The 12,597-nt window shown below is 43.9% G+C and overlaps 2 protein-coding genes across 3 annotated transcripts in view; one reads left to right on the forward strand and one right to left on the reverse strand.

Annotated features, from left to right (window-relative positions):
* nphp1 (nephronophthisis 1) overlaps positions 1-12,597 on the forward strand; it is a 440,043-nt gene that overhangs the window by 261,668 nt on the left and 165,778 nt on the right. The window lies entirely within an intron of this gene.
* Positions 1-12,597, reverse strand: part of mta3 (metastasis associated 1 family, member 3) — a 99,428-nt gene that overhangs the window by 22,196 nt on the left and 64,635 nt on the right. The window contains exons 15-18 of one of the 2 annotated variants that reach the window (XM_028820277.2): positions 11,642-11,731; positions 9,938-10,090; positions 1,804-1,835; positions 16-161 (exon numbers count right to left, since the gene is read on the reverse strand). In XM_028820277.2, the coding sequence (XP_028676110.1) occupies positions 16-161; positions 1,804-1,835; positions 9,938-10,090; positions 11,642-11,731 (421 nt within the window). The remainder of the gene's footprint in view (positions 1-15; positions 162-1,803; positions 1,836-9,937; positions 10,091-11,641; positions 11,732-12,597) is intronic. The other variant, XM_051919548.1, reaches the window with a different exon arrangement.

The following is a 12,597-nucleotide window of genomic DNA, read 5'->3' on the forward strand; positions in this document are numbered from 1 at the left end:
CTACTAAAAACCCACCTTGTCTCCTCTGAAGCCAAGAAGAAACCATCATCGGGGGCATCAATCCAGTTTGTCCTGTGCTTCCTGGCCGTTGGACCACCATCGGACCTGACAATGGTCACTCTGGGATTGCCATTCTGCAGGTAAGGGCAATGCGCAGATCCCTGTTCAAGGGTTTAGATGAGAAAAGAGTAGTGTCACATAAAATAGCTGAAAGTGAGCAAAGTGACCAAGTGGTCTGGCTGTGACTAAGCACCATATAAACCTCTGTTTAAAAAGAACAGTTACACAAGGCCTTCATTTTAATACATTTTAACTTCATTTGGGTGATGTTCATGTCATATTGGGCACACTCGCACTGGTAATGGGGTTTTTATAATATGTCAGCCACTTTAGCACGTACGCTTGTTCTGCAGGTGGCATGGCCCACAATGGTTTCTAGATGTCACTGACCTCAAAGACATCTCCTCCTTAGACTGCCTCTTCATTATTTCAATCAGAACTGCATGCTGTCTTCCTGTGCTGTGAGACTCATGCTGCACCCTTGTAAGCACTATGGGGTCCTTTTGCCAACTTGGTTCATCCCTGTGACATAAATAGCTTCAGAGGACAAAGCTTTCTAAGAAGCCTCACTGTGGTGTGAATGAAGGAGGTTAGCAAGTCATCTGGGATATGGTGACTGGTTCTTGGAGCGTCAAGAGGTAAGAAGGTGGAGAAAGCTGGTGATGGTCATTCAAGCTACTCTGTTTTCTGTGTATTTTTAATGTAACGTGTGCATCTATGTGTACAAATTTTGTTAGCTTTTTACAATTGCACTGTAAGTATGTGCAAGTGCTCCAAGTCTGTGATCAGTGGAGAGCGCTATACAAAATTAAATTGAATGTGGAGAAGCGACTAGGCAGATGAATACACAGGGACTGTGTGAGGTGTCGCTGTACAGCAGAGCAATGAAAGGGATTCTCCTTATTCTCAATAGAAAAAAAAAAAATGGTCAGTAATATAGAAGATCAGGACATGCTATTGAGGAGGACCTAGGAATGTCAGGAACCTTCTATGAGGAGGGTTATGGTAGAAAAGAAGGATCCTTTCTTCAAATAAGCCATCTTCACAGTGGCATATTTGACTAGAATTGACCAAGAACCCAACAACTGGTGCAAACAACTTGGCCCATTAAACCTCCAAGCAGTTGAGGGGTCAGTCTCAGGGTGGATGAGGCAGGCACCTTGAAGATTCAGTTTTGTAGTGAAGGCCAGCAAGAGAGAAAGCCAGTTGTTGTGCAATTCGATACCCTCGCAATTGTCACAGAGGACAGAAGGCCACTTATTTACTTGGGCGGCGTGTTGCTCCCCTTTAACTTAAGTGGGTAAAGCTGCTCCTTACTGACTAGAAGGCCCCGAGTCTGTCAGTGGCCGTTCCAAATTAGGATGGGAGACAGAGAAGGAAAGGGGGCGGGGTTGGGGTCTTAAGCTATCTGATCCAATGGCAAGCTGCTTTCCAGGGATGTGTTGCATTATTTTGCCAACGGGTGGCAAGATACTCTTAAGGGCAACCTTACTAGCTACACTGAGTGTTGAATGCCATGCTCTTGTGTCTCTTAATGACAGTATATAGACATTGGGTGGACAATCAGGGACTGTTGAGATTTTGAGGAGTTCATATTTTCCCGCACAGAAGCAGTTCTGCTCAGATGTTAAGTCTGGTCATCCTTTCAAACTCTCATCAGTCACAGACACACTGAAAGACTGCAGCTGGAATGAGAATGAGAAAGCAGGATGGGTCTGAAAGTCTAACATGGCAGACACTTACCAGTATGGCTCCAGTGACATGATTAACATGCTCTGTGGAGAAAGGAGAGAACAAAGTATTCAGAACAGACTCTCAATGCACCAAAGCAGTCAGGCCTGTGCTCACAGTGACCAGGGTCGGCTAGGGACCTCACTGGAAGTTGTGCTCACACAGCAAGGGTTTTGAGAAAACAAGATCATAGAGGAGTACTGAGGGAATGGAGGGAGTGGGAGAGAGGACATCTGAGAGGTCACCTGTGTGGTCATGCGACACAAGGGAGGTGAGTGATGTCACTTGTAAAGTCAGGAGACATGGCAGAACAGGAACATGGGAGAGCAAAGAGCAAACATATTATTCTACCTGGTCGCCATGGAGGTTGCTATGGAAACACAGTGTTTACTTTCTTTTTTTATTTCCAAGAGTGAATTTCAATCTGAAATAATGGAAAGCCTGACAAGAAAAATGTGTGATCATAGCAAGTATAGTCTGTACCCCCAATAGCAGGGAATATAGTAGGACCATCACCACCTATGTGGGGATGATACTGAGGACCACCAAGATTACCCTGCAATCTGTGACATACAGTACACCCAGCTCCTCACATTTTATGCTATCAAACCTCTTGTTCCACCAGTCTGTCCACTTTGACATAGCCAGTTAAATACATTGGAGGTCTTTGAGATAACTATATGGACCAACTGCACACCAAAAGAATCCCTCAAGAGCTCCTACTCGACTGAGAAGTGGTAAGCATTTGTGCCTCCAGTTCTCACCTCCCAGAAAAAATTGTGGGCTGGGATGGCGATGCCTCGGTTTAAATTCTGACCAGGTCTCTAACTGGGTGTAGTCTGCCCGTTCTCCCCATGTTCACATCGGCTTTTCTGATAGGTACTCCAGTTTGCCTCCCTCGTCCTAGAAGTTAATTGGAAAATGTAAATTGTGCTGGCATGAGTGAGTGCAGGTGTGGGGGAAAATACATGTGCCCTGCAAAGCATTGGAATTCTCTCTGGGTTTGGTTCTTATGAACTTATAATTGTGTTCAGTTGTTATAAAAATGGATGAATAGAAAGGAAAAAAAAAGACCACCATCAGGGGGCGATGTACCCAAGTAGGACTTCTCACCCACCTGATGGCCCAGTCCATGTACATCAGGGGTTCTCAATGTCGACCCTGGGGGCCCACTGAGGCTGCAAGTTTTTGTTCCAACTAGCTTCAATTTTTAATTGGACTCCTGGGCTAATTAAGTGAATTGTTGTTTGCCAGATTCTAACCCAGTCACAGGGGATGCACAAACCGGTGTGTTTCTTAGTGCCGGTCCCAAGCCCAGATAAATGGGAAGGGTTACGTCAGGAAGGGCATCCAGTGTAAAATTTTGCCAAATCAATATGCGGACAACAATACAAATTTCCATACCGGATCGGTCGAGCCCCGGGTTAACAACGACCGTCACCAGTAATGATAGCCAACAGGGTGCTGGTGGAAATTGGGCTTCTGGTGACCAAAGAAGAAGAAGGAGAAGAAGTGGGGGGGGGGGTTAAGAGATGTGTCCGGAGGCAGGAGAAGAGGAGGAAGGTGAAGAGAGTGGAACTGAGGGTAGGAACTTTGAATGTTGGCAGTATGACTGGTAAGGGGAGAGAGTTAGCAGATTTGATGGAGAGAAGGAAGGGTGATATATTGTGCATACAAGAGACTAAATGTAAGGGGAGTAAGGCCAGGTGGACTGGAGGTGGATTCAAATTGTTCTATCATGGTGTGGATGGGAGGAGAAATGGGGTAGAAGTTATTCTGAAGGAACAGTATGTCAAGAGTGTTTTGGAGGTGAAAAGAGTGTCAGACAGAGTAATGATTATGAAGCTGGAAATTGGAGGTGTGATGATGAATGTTGTTAGTGCATATGCACCGCAAGTTGGGTATGCAATGGGTGAGAAAGAAGATTTTTGGAGTGAGTTGGATGAAGTGATGAACAGTGTACCCAAGGGACAGAAAGTGGGAACAGTGGAGACGAGGAGGTGATGGGTAGGTATGGTGTCAAGAAGAGGAATGAAGAAGGTCAGAGGATAGTGGATTTTGCCAAAAGGATGGACATGGCTGTAGTGAATACGTATTTTAAGAAGAGGGAGAACCATAGGGTTACGTACAAGAGTGGAGGAAGATGCACACAGGTAGATTACATCCTATGCAGAAGAGTTGATCTGAAGGAGATTGAAGTGCTGGCAGGGGAAAGTGTAGTTAAGCAGCATAGGATGGTGGTCTGTAGGCTGACGTTGGAGATCAAGAAGAGGAAAAGAGTGAGGGCAGAGCCAAGGATCAAATGGTGGAAGTTGAAAAAGGAAGACTGCAAGGTTGAGTTTAGGGAGGAGGTGAGACAGGCACTGGGCGGCAGTGAAGGGTTACCATACAGCTTGGCAACTACAGCAGATGTAGTAAGGGTGACAACAAAAAGGCTGCTTGGCGTGGCATCTGGAAAGAGGAAGGAGGAAAAGGAAACCTGGTGGTGGAATGAGGAAATACAGGAGAGTATACAGAGGAAGAGGATGGCAAAGAAGAAGCGGGATAGTCAGAGAGATGCAGAAAGTAGACAAGAGTACAAGGAGATAAGGCGCAAGGTGAAGAGAGAGGTGGCGAAGGCTAAAGAAAAGGTGTATGATGAGTTGTATGAGAGGTTGGACACTAAGGAGGGAGAAAAGGACCTGTGGGCTACAGAGAGGGAGCGAGCTGGGAAAGATGTGCAGCAGGTTAGGGTGATAAAGGATAAAGATGGAAATGTACTCACAAGCGAGGAGAGTGTGTTGAGCAGATGGAAAGAGTACTTTGAGAGGCTAATGAATGAAAAGAATGAGAGAGAAAAGAGGTTGGATGATGTGCAAATGATTAGCAAGGAGGAAGTAAGGACAGCTATGAAGAGGATGAAAAATGGAAAGGCCGTTGATCCAGATGACATACCTGTGGAAGCATGGAGGTGTTTAGGAGAGATGGCAGTGGAGTTTTTAACCAGATTGTTTAATGGAATCTTGGAAAGTGAGAGGATGCCTGAGGAGTGGAGAAGAAGTGTACTGGTGCCGATATTTAGAAATAAGGGGTATGTGCAGGACTGCAGTAACTACAGGGGAATAAAATTGATGAGCCACAGCATGAAGTTATGGAAAAGAGTAGTGGAAGCTCGGTTAAGAAGTGAGGTGATGATTAGTGAGCAGCAGTATGGTTTCATGCCAAGAAAGAGCATCACAGATGTGATGTTTGCTCTGAGGATGTTGATGGAGAAGTTTAGAGAAGGCCAGAAGGAGTTACATTGCGTCTTTGTGGACCTGGAGAAAGCATATGACAGGGTGCCTTGAGAGGAGCTGTGGTATTGTATAAGGAGGTTGGAAGTGGCAGAGAAGTACGTAAGAGTTGTACAGGATATGTACGAAGGAAGTGGTTGACAGTGGTGAGGTCTGCAGTAGGAGTGACGGATGCATTCAAGTTGGAGGTGGGATTGCATCAGGGATTGGCTCTGAGCCCTTTTTTATTTGCAATGGTGATGTACAGGTTGACAGACGAGATTAGACAGGAGTTCCCATGGACTATGATGTTTGCTGATGACATTGTGATCTGTAGCGATAGTAGGGAGCAAGTTGAGGAGACCCTGGAGAGGTGGAGATATGCTCTAGAGAGGAGATGAATGAAGGTCAGTAGGAACAAGCCAGAATACATGTGTGTAAATGAGAGGGAGGTCAGTGGAATGGTGAGGATGGAGGAAGCAGAGTTGGCGAAGATGGATGAGTTTAAATACTTGGGATCAACAGTACAGAGTAATGGGGATTGTGGAAGAGAGGTGAAAAAGAGAATGCAGGCAGGGTGGAATGGGTGGAGAATTTGTGACAGCCGGGTATCAGCAAGAGTGAAAGGGAAGGTCTACAGGACAGTAGTGAGGCCAGCTATGTTATATGGGTTGGAGACGGTGGCACTGACCAGAAAGCAGGAGACAGAGCTGGAGGTGGCAGAGTTAAAGATGCTAAGATTTGCATTGGGTGTGACGAGGTTGAATAGGATTAGAAATGAGGACATTAGAGGGTCAGCTCAAGTTGGACAGTTGGGAGACAAAGTCAGAGAGGTGAGATGGCATTGGTTTGGACATGTGCAGAGGAGAGATGCTGGGTATATTGGGAAAAGAATGCTAAGGATAGAGCTGCCAGGGAAGAGGAAAAGAGGAAGGCCTAAGCGAAGGTTTATGGATGTGGTGAGAGAGGACATGCAGGTGATGGGTGTAACAGAACAAGATGCTGAGGACAGAAAGATATGGAAGAAGATGATCCGCTGTGGCAACTCCTAATGGGAGCAGCCGAAAGAAGAAGTTATTTGCCAAACTCTGTGTTGTGGGGAAAAATGTAGCAGTTATATGGGAATAATGTATTTTTTTTCTTTTTAACAATATTTTCATCTTGATTTTCATTCTATTTGTTGCTGGGTGTTCTAATTGTTTAATTCATTATTTTCTAATTAGTGGGTCTAATGCTGAAGTAGTTGCAGCCTTTCATGATTCAGTGCTGTTTGCCTGGCTGTCTGCTCTGCTGGTTGTCATTATTAAAATACAATGAAGGGAGCAAACTGCACAGAGAAAGGGCATAATAGAATGAAATCAACAAAAGAGAGTTAAGCATTTAAATTTCTAGCAAAAATGGAAATATTCCTAAATGTCTTATTAATGTAAAACATGCTGCGGTGCTTTCTTAATTTAGAATAAAAGAAAAAAAAAATACCAGCTAATTAATTGAGATCAGTGTTATCAGGTGTTGTCACTGATTATGAATCTGGTTGGAACAAAAACCTGAAACCGCAGTGGGCCCCCAGGACCGACATTGAGAACCACTGATGTATATCATGAGCACTCCCACCCAGTGCCAATGTATTCTTCAGCTTTACGTCACATCATTGGCAGTACTCAAAACTCATCGGTCGCAACAAGCTGTGTGTCCAATGGAGTAAAATGACCACCTTGGAATATATGGCTGCACTTCCTCCCCAGATAAAAAGCCTGTTTTGAAAGTACCATGCCAGCCTCCTCACTATTTTAAAGACTCACTTCACAATGGCTCCCAATCTCTGGCACTATCTTTTAGCGTTTGCCTAAAACTCTGCTTCAGTCCTGATTACCAGGACGTCTTTTCAGCTCCATCATCATCATCGACGTCGTCGTCGTCATCATCCTCATATATACGGTATATAGCATCAAATGTACAGTCGTGGCCAAACATTTGGAGAATGACACAAGTATTTATTGGTTTTCACAAAGTTTGCTGCTTCAGTGTTTTTAGAACTTTTTGTCAGAGGTTTCTATGGTATACTGAAGTAGAATTACAAGCATTTCATAAGTTTCAAAGGCTTTAATCGACAATTACATTACATTTATGCAAAGAGTCAATATTTGCAGTGTTGACCCTTCTTTCTTTTTCAAGACCTCTGCAATTTGCCCTGGCATGCTGTCTGTCCAACAACTTCTGGGCCAAATCCTGACTGATGGCAGCCCATTCTTACATAATCACTGAGTGGAGTTTGTCAGAATTGGTGGGTTTTTGTTTTGTCCACCCGCCACAAGTTCTCAATGGGATTAAGGTCTGTGGAGTTTCCTGGCCATGGACCCAAAATTTCCATGTTTTGATCCCCGAGCCACTTAGTTATCACTTTTGCCTTATGGCCCTGTGCTCCATCACACTGGAAGAGGCATTGTGGGTCACCAAACTGTTCTTGGATGGTTGGGAGAAGTTGCTCTTGGAGGAAACTCCCATTAAGAACTTGTGGTCAATCCTCAACAGATGTGTGGAGAAACAAAAATCCACAAATTCTGACGAACTCCCAGCATTGATTATGCAAGAATGGGCAGCTGCCATCAGTCAGGATTTGGCTCAGAAGTTGATCGACAGCATGCCAGGGTGCTGTGTTGTGTGAAATTTTGCATACAAGTTGATAAATATTTTGTATGACTTTATTTGTAATGTAATATTAGTATTCATTAGTGAGAAGCATTCATGTTTACCCCCCTAAGACTAAGTCAGGATAGAGAATTTGACGACACGGTTGGGGGAAGTGCCTAAAACAAGTTTGGCAAATGATTCTCTGCAGGACTCTCTCAGTCAACCCTCACAGGAAAGCCAGACTACCTAGCTGGCAAACATCTTAGGGGGCAGGTGTGAAGGTATTCTGTGTCCCATTGGTCTGAAGTATGGCTGTTTGGAACTGGCTTGTATCAGAAGCCTTTAAGTACCATGACGCCCTATTGGCTGTAGGGGTTGGACAGGAAATCTATAAATTTGCTTGTTTTACCTCTCTCTCTCTCTCTGATGAAAGAGCATCTCACACACCATGAACTGAAAAGTACAACACAATGAAGAGCACAGCTTGGCAGCCATATTGAGACAGGCATGTGGCTTGTTCTGAAGAAAGCGGACCAAAAATGATGCCTTAACTAGAGACATTTAAAGTAACTAACAAGTCTGGGTGCCGCCTGAAACTACACATCAGCATTTATCAGGTTGTATGGTTGCCAGTGTTCACTTGTACTTTGCATATTGTTATTATTTATGAATATTATCAATAATACATTATTTAAACTGTAACTTAACTCCTGCTTGTCTTTTACTACACCTAATTGCCTGAGGTTATAAACGTAGAAGGGAAGGTGGGGAGAAGTTATATGGTACAGTACCTTATGAACAGTGGAAAGTCTGTGAGATATGAGGCATTCTGACAAATTCTCTAGTATAAAAAAAAAAAATCTTGCGCCGATACAAGACTTTTTTCTGGCGACGAGATGTGATCTTTTGAAGAGAGACAGAGAGACACTTTCACGTCTTGTGAGACGGTCAAGTCACGTCATACTTACAACTTTGGAACCCAGTCCCGTGATACACATGCAGAGCAGGTTAGAGACAATGGAAGCAGGAAAATTCGAAAGTCTCAAAAAAATGATAGTAAGGAACGCATTAGCGCAAACAAACAGAAAATATTACTTGGTGAAATAACGGAACAGCGAAAAGAGATTGATTAGTGTTTAATGATGTCTTGGGGAGTAGAGGGACAAGACAGTGAGACAAAAGGACAGCTGCTGTACAGGCTTTTAAACGTTTGAAGCACCGCACGAAATGCAGATCACGTGGCACGGCAGCAGCAGCAAGCCAGCAGCAGATCAAGCAAAGACAAAAAACAACTGTTATTTGTTTCCCATTGTAACACCATTTAAGAGGGGTTTCGGAGGAGTTCCCGCGTCTCCTTGGGATTTGTTCAGCTCCCCTTTTCACAACGGTGCGTAGCGCTGGCGGGGGTGGGAAGCGGTTGGCAAGCAAAGCAAACAGGGGGCGAAGGCCCCTAGTTAATAATACAAAAGGGGAAAGTAGAGTAATATATTACTCTAACAAGACAAATTGGTGAATTGCAGAGGTCTTGAAAAAGAAAGGACCAACACTGCAAATATTGATCTGCATAAACTTAATGTAACTGTCAATAAAAGCCTTTGAAACTTATGAAATGCTTGTAATTCTACTTCAGTATACCATAGAAACATCTGACAAAAAGATCTAAAAACACTAAAGAAGCAGACTTTGTGAAAACCAACTCTTGTATCATTCTCAAAACGTTTGGCCACGACTGTATGGTATGTAGCATGGCATGGCATCATATGCACGGTATGTAGCAGATGGCTACAAACTATCCTTTCGGCACCATGGGCAAGGCAGGTACCAACCGTGCATGGGGCATCCAGTCATCTACATACTGATGAAGAGCCAGTTTAGGATCCCAAATTACTGTAATGCACATTCATTGGCAAAGGGAAGGAAAACCAAAGGGCCAAAAGAAAAATCCACAAAGGCACAGGGAGAATGTACAAATTCTACAAAGACCAGCAGCCAAGCTAATCCTTGCCATCCCACCATGAAACTGTTGTCTTTCATTGGGCTCCAAATTTTCCTTGCCACACAGTAAAGGTTTGTCAATTTCACTTCATCCTCTCCTCCCTCGGTGTTTCAGTTTATCATGCGATTTATCTTTCATGTCAACTTCAAGTTTACTGTCATGGTGTACACAGTACAATGAAATTTGTAGTTGTGTATACTCATCTACTGTATAGCCATTATTATTAAAGATGAAATGTATAATAGAAGATAAAATGACTGGGGCTTACCTCTGTCTGTCCGACTGTGATGACTGTAACTCCGCTTCCCCAGAATGCTGAGCGGTCCATGATTAGGCACAGCCAATAGGCGCTTAGCAGGCTGGCATCCTAGGCTGGGGATTGTCCTCATTAAGCGCAGGCTCCTGGGTGGTGGATGGGCTTCTGAAAAGTCACAGAAAAGACATTAGTCGGCTCAACACTATGCATATGTTGCACTTAAGACTGCTGACTGACACAAGCCAGAAGCCATCAGTTAAATTCATTAAGCCCAGTATAAGAACCCCATGCTTTGCCTGTAAGTTGCAGTTACCATGCTACGCCAACTCTTATTCCCTACTCTCCATCACTCACAGAATGCTTACTGTCCGGCGTCTACTGCTCTGCCACTTTCCTTCTCTTTTTCAAACATCTTTATTTAACGAAACATAACACCATAAAACAAAACCCAGTCAAGCAATTTCAGAACATATAATATGCCCGAAAGACAACCCGTGAAACTCGACACTTAACCCTGGCCTGAGTGGCACTGCCCCTTTCAAGAGTGAACACGAACTCACAATGTACTATAAGATAATATAAAATCCAAGAGAAGGAAACATTGTAGTGATCCTGTGACACACATAAATAATCAGGCCCAGGGTTCAAGACTTCTGGCACCATAGAGCACTCAAGTATTCCGGAGATAACTACTGGAGTAGCTTCCAGTCACGTCATCCAAAGTCCGAAAACAGTCCGTGTTCAGACTGGTAAAAGTAGGCCACACCAATCACTTGCAGAGGGGTCACGGCAGAGCAAAGCTATGGCCTACCAGTCAGCCCAGACATTGTGGCTAAGCTTGCGATACCCCCATGAATATGTGTTGTTGAAACCAGAGCAGCATGTAAAATTTAAAACTAGACCCTCTACTCAGAAGAAAAGACTTCCTTTGTCAGTTTGAACTTCCCTTTCCGGAAACACTGACATTTTTCCATTTGTCACGATTTTGCAGAAGTGGCCAACACACTGGTAAGGTCACAACTGACAGGGAATTCTCTTTTTACATGGGTGTCTGCATGAGTTTGTCCCTTAACTGCATTTGGTCTCCTCTGTATGAAGTTACCTAGGGCTGGCTTCATCATGACCATCAACAACTCGGGGGTAACTCAGTGGCATAGTTCGTATGTAGACAGCAGATATACTCATATTTGGAAACATCTTCTTGTATTATAGGGGCACCATACACACATACTTCTCAGTTTGGACTTTCACCCATTACCACACCATTAGATAGATAGATAGATAGATAGATAGATAGATAGATAGATAGATAGATAGATAGATAGATAGATAGATAGATAGATAGATAGATAGATAGATAGATAGATAGATAGATAGATAGATAGATAGATAGATAGATAGATAGATAAAGGGCTCAACTATCAGCACGCTCAGCCCATCAATATCTTATAACAAGCTCATACATCACTTGCGAATTTTGTTCACATCAGACTGCACCCTCAGACATCTTTCTATTAGCCTATCCATCCATCCATTTTCCAACCCACTTCTGCCTAATATCTGTGGGCCAATTGTAGGCCCAACCACATCATTATGACAGCCACAGAACGGTCTTCTACAGGTGCAAACCTCTCCCCATTGTGCCATGCCCCTTGTCAGCCCAGACCAACTGGATTCCCTTCCCCATAACAACCAATCCCAAGTGTGGCCACTCACCGAGATACTGCAGGACGCTGGCCAGAGGCTTCCTCTCTGTGCTTTTCATCTTTGCTGCCCTCTGGCTGCCCTCGGGCACTTTACTCTCATCTGCAGGAACAAAGAGATGGGAGGGTTACACCTCCTTTGCCTCCTCTTCTGGTAGCAATGTGTCCCCTCAAGTCCAAGAGGAAGGGACCTGAAGGAAGACGTCACCTGCCCCAAAAACCCCAATCCCACCCCTGCCCACACCTCACCTGAAACTCTGCTTCAAGAAGTACGGCCTGGATGGTTTTGGCCTTCACTTCACAAATTCCAAATCCAATGGTCATTTTCTGTGAGATCCTAGGTAACTGACAACATCTGGCAAAACTTCACACCTCTCTTAGCACTTTGCGCATCTCTCCATTAACCAAATACCGAGAGATGACAGTTTTAAAGGTGAATTACTGAGGCAAGTTAAGTGCAAGAGGAGAGAGAAAGAGAGAGAAGCCCATTTGGGTCACAGACTTCGTGGTTGTCTAACAAATAGCCAGTTTGCCAACTTTACCATCTCAGAAATAGGCATGGATAGTTGCAGGCTTGGTAGGAAAATTACTAACGATGCAAGAAAGCCAGACATTTAGGTAGAGAACGTAAGCATCGCCAAGAGCTTTACTAAGGTCAGTCAGGTTAGAACTGTGACCAACACCACAGCTTTAGGGGGTTGAAACACCCAGGCTTTAAGTAATTACTCACTTTTCAAAATGTAAAGATTACTTTCTAATAGCAAGTGTCAAAAGAGACAAACCATTAAAAATACAACAAATCATGGTTAACACACTGGTGGCACTACTCTACAAAACAATAGGTTCTAATAAGGACAGGTATATCTACATTGTGGCTTGATCAGAAAGACGACGGTAATGTCGTGGTCATTGGCTTGCCACTCTCAATGCCGAGGCTATCCTGAGCATCTACCATTAGGTGACATAAAA

Source organism: Erpetoichthys calabaricus, chromosome 15 (genome assembly GCF_900747795.2).
Source record: "Erpetoichthys calabaricus chromosome 15, fErpCal1.3, whole genome shotgun sequence".
Taxonomy (NCBI): domain Eukaryota; kingdom Metazoa; phylum Chordata; class Cladistia; order Polypteriformes; family Polypteridae; genus Erpetoichthys; species Erpetoichthys calabaricus.